The 7562-nt window shown below is 34.1% G+C and overlaps 1 protein-coding gene across 1 annotated transcript; it reads left to right on the top strand.

Moving 5' to 3' along the window:
• The first annotated feature begins 383 nt into the window (after positions 1-383).
• On the top strand, positions 384-6774 carry LOC108460609 (serine carboxypeptidase II-2). The gene is made up of 10 exons (XM_017760170.2): positions 384-1061; positions 1495-1602; positions 2598-2693; positions 2786-2878; positions 3130-3215; positions 3323-3586; positions 3995-4128; positions 4423-4518; positions 6034-6139; positions 6447-6774. The coding sequence occupies exons 1-10, from the start codon at positions 776-778 to the stop codon at positions 6639-6641; spliced, it is 1464 nt and encodes a 487-aa protein (XP_017615659.1). The 5' UTR covers positions 384-775; the 3' UTR covers positions 6642-6774.
• Positions 6775-7562: the final 788 nt, after the last annotated feature.

Here is a 7562-nt window from a genome sequence, read left to right as displayed (position 1 = left end):
GGACAATGCACAATTATTGACCCGTTTTTTAGGTTTGGGTCCTGCCCAACATGAAAAATAGACCTAAAAATTTACCCAAACTCAACCAAGATTAAAAATGTTAAGCTCGAATTCGACTCGACCTGTTCTTATTAAATTTCTTTTTAGATTATTTTTATATAAAAATAAATTTTAAAAATAAAATACATCAAATATATAAAAATATTAAAATAATTATTTCTCAACAAATTAAAAATATATTAAAAAAGTCTGCATATCTAAACTGTAACAACAAAATAATAATAATATAATAATAAAATAATAACAAAACAATAACGAAACAGTTGATTCGAGACGAATTCGGGCCACAATTTCTATTTGAGATAAATCTGTTTAGAAAATATATTTTTTATTCAAACGCATATTATCAAAACCATTTAACTTTTTGAGTATACCTTCGGATCTGAAGGGATAGCTTCACACATAATAGCGGACCATCCGTCTAACCGGCCACCAACCCCCATATGCAGAAAAAACAATTTTCAGTTTTTACCTTTTTAATATTTTCTGCAACAATTATTCCTTCGCACAAACAGCATGACAGAAACTAACAAAGCAAGCCAACAGCATGACAGAAACCAACAAAGCAAGCAAGCAAGCAGGCAACTGGAGAATGGGACATAATAATTGACCCAAGTTTTGCTTGCTTGCGTCACTCTTTCAACTATCTCTTTCTATATAAAACCAATGAAAACCAATAAAACAATCTTACTTTTAACTACCCTAAAACAAATATATGCCAGATCCAAGATGGGGTTTTGGTCTTATGACCTTCTTTACCTTTATCAGCTTCTATCTCTCCCTGGGTAGTTGTTTAATTGCAGCTTCCTTGGAAGACTCAATTGCCCAGCAAAAACTTGATAAAGTTCATAACCTTCCGGGGCAGAGTTTCACTGTGGACTTTGCACACTATGCTGGTTATGTTACTGTGAATAAACACTCAGGGAGAGCTCTCTTTTATTGGTTCTTCGAAGCTGCTAAGGATCCTGATTCCAAGCCACTTTTACTTTGGCTCAATGGAGGTCATAGTTTGAAATTTTTTTAAGATTCTTGTCTTCTGACTTTTCCCCCCTTTTGTAGCACTATTTGATTAATTCAGTTTTGCTTTTTTAAGAAGTGATTATATTGTAACCGGTGTTTTTTACTGATTGTTGACTATGTTTTTGAATCACTAATCGCTGCTTTTATGATTTCATTGTGTTCATTTTCTGGGTATAGAATTTTTTCTATTCTAAATCTCACCGGTGATTATGTCATCTGCTTAGCTTTGTTTCTCTTTGTTCATGTTAAAATCTGCAGAACTTTCTTCTTCTTATTGCCTATTTTGTGTTGGCTCTTGTATTTCTTATTATCTTGTTTTGTTTTTTTTTTAGAAATATATTTTTGTGTGGTTTCTTAACATTTCTTCTCAGTAGGGGAAAAATATAGTACTTATTTAGAGTTTTATGTCCTCAGGACCCGGATGTTCATCAGTTGCTTATGGTGAAGCAGAGGAAATAGGTCCATTTCATATTAGGCCAGATGGAAAGACCGTTTACTTGAACCCTTACTCTTGGAATCAAGGTAATCAATACCTTAAAAGTTAACTGTGAAAGTTGAGCCATTTGAAACAGCATTTGCAAGACTAAAGTTTCTCTTTACTGTTGCTAATAGCTGGTGTAAGAAATGGAATTGTTTCACTTCATTTGTTAAACCTCTAGAAATGATATTATAGTTGGTTTCTTACATAGAAGAAAATGATCTGTTATGGCTGACAATATGCTTGCATTGCGAACTAATTCAATTGCAATATCACTCATAGCATTTATTTTTGTTTGCAATCTATTGCTTCCTTTTGGTGCATCGTTTCATCTGGTCACTCGAGCTCTCCCCTTAGGTTATCGTGGGTTTTTATGAATCTATTTAGTACTCAAATCTAAAGTTGTTGACTGCACTCTTGCTCCCTGATCTTCCACCTCTACTCAGGGATTTAAATTGCGGTTGCAGTCATGTTTCCGGTCGCATTGTGTTTATCATGATTGCGGAAATAGTGAATGCTATCGCAGTCATTGCAGGCATAGCAGTGGTGAATTTTTTTCAAATTTGCACAAATTTTCAATTCCTTTTCCTTCTCCTGCTTCAAATCTTTGAATTTCATAAAATATCATTGAAAACGGAAATAGTTGTCCGTTATTACCGCTATTCTCTGTTACGACACTTTTTGCGGCCATTATTCGCTGCTATTGGTGTGAACTTTACTAACACGTTGATGTGCCTGTGTGGACACCCAAAAAGACAAACTCAAATGGCTAAAAACAGTGTTCTGGTTATATGATTATCGTTTCCATTTGAGATCTATGGAATCCTGATTAATTCCTTGCATTACAGAGGAAACTACATGTCATGCTTGAATAACTGTTAGAAGTTCTTTACCCCTTTTGACAAAAAATGGCTGTTTCCTTAGATCTATGTTAAGGGTATTACTTATTGCTGTTACGATTTCAGCTTGAGAAATGTGAATGTTAGAAATATTCCAATATTAGTAAACATTTGTTTCATATTCTTCTAATGCTTTGCAGTTGTCAACATTTTATTTCTTGAGTCTCCTGTTGGAGTTGGTTTTTCATATTCAAATACTTCCTCTGATTTGCTTAACAATGGTGATAAAAGAACTGGTGAGGCTGAATACATTTCTACTTCATACTTTATTTGAATTTTTGTTTTGGCTAGCTTGTGCAAGTATAGCTTCTTATTCATTGATGTACAGCCAAGGATTCACTGACGTTTTTGCTAAAGTGGCTTGAACGCTTTCCTCAGTATAAAGAAAGGGATTTCTACATTGCCGGAGAGAGTTATGGAGGTAAACAGTAATTTCTCACTTGTATTTCTTTAAATATGGTAAAATACAATTTCTTGTCCTTTGGAATACAAAAGCACAACAGTGAAACTGATGGGAATAATGAGGTTTCTTTGAACAAGGAAACTAAAGAAACTAGCCCCTAAGTGTAGGGATTAACTTGGGAACTTTGCAATTATCATATTTAATTTTCTTGAACAATAAAATCATTATGCTCTTTGTAGTTTCATTTTACATTAAAAATGCTGTTGCAGGGCATTATGTTCCACAGCTAAGCCAAGCCATTGTAAGATACAACAAGGCAACCAATGGAAAAGCAATTAACCTAAAGGGATATATGGTATGTATTCTATTCTTGAAAGAAAGCAGCTTTATATTGAGCAAACTGAAACATGGATGTGTACATAATATGCAGGTTGGAAATGCTGATGTGTACATAATATGCAGGTTGGAAATGCTCTAACTGATGATTATCATGACCATTTGGGGCAATTTCAATTTATGTGGTCAGCTGGTTTGATTTCTGATGAAACATACAAGCTATTGAATGTACTTTGTGATTTTGAGTCATTTGTTCACTCCTCAAGTGCCTGTAATGAGATGATGGACCTTGCAAGTGAAGAAATGGGAAATATTGACCCATACAGCATCTTCACTCCCTCCTGCTCTGCGAATGCTAGTCAGACGAAGTGGCTGCTGAAAAGAAGGCTTGTGAGTACACAGATTACATACTTCTAAATCTTTAAATTTTAAGCATCTTTTTCCCTCTTCTTAAACCAGTCAAAAGATATAATTAATTTAACTTTAGGTATAATAAGTTTTGACAGCATTCCAGTTAAACTATGCCATATATATTCAATCATCATACCTATATTTTTGGTAACAGTTGATCGAGATCTAATAACTCTCTTCTATATTTGTGATTTTTATCTCCAAACGGAAGCTCCTTTAAGCTGTCATAGGGTTCATGGTCTGGAGAACTCATTGGCCAGAACAATCACAAGAATTAACCAGATATCAAAATTTATAAAAGGCCTGGTTGTTTAATTTCCACTTAATTTGAGGGTATTTGATATTTTATATGTAATCATATTAAGGAAAATTGATATTATCCAACAGATGGTTAGTCAGCTCAGTGAAAAGTACGATCCTTGCACTGAGAAGCACTCAGAAGTATACTTCAATCTACCTGAGGTTCAAAAGTCACTTCATGTTTTACCCGAAGCTGCACCATCTAAATGGGAGACGTGCAGGTATGTACGCTATTTCTGTATACTCAAATTCTGTCATTTACCAACTGTAACCAGACCACCTGACCATCTAGCTTTATCCCTACATGAAACTTATTCTATTCTTTTCAAAGGATGCATCATTGATGCAGCATCAATTGCCCTTATAAAATGAATTTGTGACCACCAAAATTTACATCCCTGTGTAAACTCAAATCATCTTTTACTTGGCAACATTTCTGTTTATCCATTTTCTTGCCTCAGAAGTCACATGTAGACGTATATTTTCTTTCCTTTCTTCCTTTTTCATTATTGCAGTGATATCGTAAATACCAACTGGAAGGATTCTCCAATAACGATGCTGGATGTTTACCGTGAGCTTATACATGAAGGACTTCGCATATGGATATTCAGGTTTATCTCTAAATTTGTAACGATGTTTTTCTATATAGCTAGCATGTTTTTGAATTGGGTAACAAGAGGTCAACCATCTTTACTTTACCATTTGAAACTAGAAAATATAGGATTAGAGAATGAAAAATAGAACACTATGGACAAACTTGATGGTCAAACTTTCCTTAGTACAGTAATATTTTGCGTTTTCCTGATTTGAATCGAGTGTTGGACACAAGTAAGTTCCCGAGACGGATATGTTCAATATTTTTCTAGGTTTTTGTATATTTAGGGGACCATATCCCATACCCACATTCGAGAATGTGTCTGACAAAAATACCTTAAGGAAAATGAAGAGGCTGAGTAACAGGGGTAATAATGTCAATTTGGAATTAATGAGATAGGCTCTAAAGAAAAGTCTGTTTGAGATTGGATAGAGGGAATAATAGGACATATCCAACTATTACCAGATGAAAGGCTGATGGGAAGTGTCTCCACCAAGAGACCATGGTTTTTAGGGCTTATGTGACCACCCTTAAGTGGTGGCTTTCAAGAGGTTTGGAGTTCGAATACCAGCCCTTCCCATATTTCCAAGCTATGGTTCTTTTGTAGAAGAAAAGTTTTCCTGCTAATACACTTAGCTATATAAGCTGTGGGGTTAACTTATCAATATAAGTAATTTTTCATTTATTAGAGGAGTTCAACGTTGCATACCTTTCTATCTAGAAGACTGCCAATGATAAAATCTATTTAATTTCAGGCTGCTAATCACAATGCTATTATTTGTTTCATTTTGAATGATAGATTTATGTTTAGGTTCTAATTATAGTGATAATTTGCAGTTTTAGTCTTAAAATGTTAACAAATTTGCTATTTCAGTATTACGCATTATCATATGATTATAGTGCGAGTTCTAATCTTTATCATTAAATAAATTTGCTAATGGAATGTTACATCTTAAAAGTATTTGCTTGAATCAGCTAAGCTAAACTCTAGATTCCCAAAAGATTAGCATCAATATTAATCCATTTGTGTTTTTTCATGTAAAAATGGTAAAAGTACAATGGAGGCCTCTGTACTAGAAGTTAGATTGCATTTTGTTCCCTCTACTCAAAAAATTGGTAGATTAATCTTTATACGCTAGATTAAAGAGCAAACTGGTCCTCCTATTAAAAATTTTATTCATTTCTACTGTTAAAAATTGGTCCCTTTATGTTACTATGGGGTACACGTAAGACGCCACATGTCACTATATGGTTATTCTGTCAGCCACATCAACTTTTAACAAGACAAATGGATCAAAATTTTAACAGAAATAACCAATTTGCTTTTTGATCTAATGTACAAGGAATTTGTCCATTTTTTAGTAGAGGGGGCTAAATGCAATTTGTCTCTACAAGGGCCTCCATGGTACTTTTACCTGTAAAAACAACTATTTTATCTTTTAATAATTTAGATTATAGGATGTATATTTTCATTTAATTGACCGGAGCCATTTTTTCCTTATTTCTTTGTTTCATTCTCCTTCCATGACAGTGGTGACACAGATGCTGTAATCCCAATTACATCCACCCGCTACAGTATAGATGCTCTCAAGCTTGCAACTATGAAACCATGGCGTGCCTGGTATGATGATGGCCAGGTAACTTACCTTTCAATACTTGGATTTGATTCATTACCACAATAACAGTTAAAAATAAAGAAACTTAAATCCAACCACAAAAGTTAAATAGTAAGTTAGAGAGTCTAATTATATATATACATGTCTATACACAAGTCATACTCAGGTACAAGAGGTTGGGAATATAAGACATTTACACACTCTTCTAATAGACATCGAATGAAACAGATGTAGAATAGATACTTCAAGAGGTGTTGTTTGATAAATTGAAAAAATTAAGTAGCAATATTAGATAAGGCAGTAATAAAGTGGGAAATGAAATGAACAGGTAGGAGGATGGACCCAAGAGTATGAAGGACTGAAGTTTGTATCAGTGAGGGGAGCTGGACATGAAGTCCCTTTGCATAGACCCAAACAAGCTCTCACCCTCTTCAAAGCTTTCTTATCAGGAACCTCCATGCCTGCCTCTTCCTCTGCCCCTGCCCATGTCCATGCTTCTCAGCTACTCATCTCCGACTCCTGAACTTTTGGGTTGATTTCATTTCATGCTTTCTCAATGTAATATCTACTTGTGGGGATTCTAATGTTCCGCCTTCCCCAAAACATTCATCAAATTTTTCAATAAAGAACAATCATCAAAACTGTTTCCATCGAAATCTGAACTTTCCTGAAATTGTTCTAAATGGTCTGTGCATTCTTGTCTATTTTAGAGTATGTTGGAAAGAGCATATCTTTATATTTAGATAGAATATAAATGCTTTTTTTTTTAATTAAAAAAATCCAAATGACACAGATTACAGGAGCACTTCAAATTTCTCCCTTTCTGCAAAGAAAGTAGGTCAATTGTCGCGCATCCCTTGGTTTGCCCAAACTATAGGTTAAATCAGTCAATGGGATGGGAACCTTTTCATTTTACTTGTTGTCAAAATCCATATGAATCAAAAAGTTTGTATTATTTTTTATATTTATCGAACGAATATGAGGTCAAAGCATAAGAGAATTAACTCATGACAACAAGGAATCAAAGAAACTCAAATGAAGAATAAGAAAACGATGTAGACAGAAAATATCAAGAAAATGGTTTCTTCTACGAAAGACTTTTTTCGATAGCTGTGACTTCAGCTATTTATAGAGCTCTTTGTACAACAGAATACCAATGATACCAACTTCCTTAAATGCATTCACACTTGAAGCAACACCACGCATGTGTTTCGGGATTAAAATTTTAGTCTGACAAATTGCGGCGTTAAGTAATTTTTTGAGTTCAAATCCGTTTAAATAAGTTTTACTCTTGAAAAATGAAAATTCTCACAAAATTCTCTAATGCATCAAAGCACAATGGAAGCAAACTCAGAAGGCTTGTACCAAATAGAAAAGTAACAGAAAATAATAGTACACCAAGTGAGTGTTTAAGTAAATGCTCTCAATAATAATCTTTTACTCA

Source organism: Gossypium arboreum, chromosome 4 (assembly GCF_025698485.1).
Source record: "Gossypium arboreum isolate Shixiya-1 chromosome 4, ASM2569848v2, whole genome shotgun sequence".
NCBI classification, from domain to species: domain Eukaryota; kingdom Viridiplantae; phylum Streptophyta; class Magnoliopsida; order Malvales; family Malvaceae; genus Gossypium; species Gossypium arboreum.
This window is presented reverse-complemented; position numbering and strand designations above follow the sequence as displayed.

Coding starts and splice junctions, on each gene's coding strand:
- LOC108460609 (XM_017760170.2), top strand. CDS start 776: ATGCCAGATCCAAGATGGGGTTTTGGTCTTATGACCTTCTTTACCTTT. Junction 3,216..3,322: donor TTAACCTAAAGGGATATATG/GTATGTATTCTA, acceptor CATAATATGCAG/GTTGGAAATGCTCTAACTGA. Junction 4,519..6,033: donor CTTCGCATATGGATATTCAG/GTTTATCTCTAA, acceptor CTTCCATGACAG/TGGTGACACAGATGCTGTAA.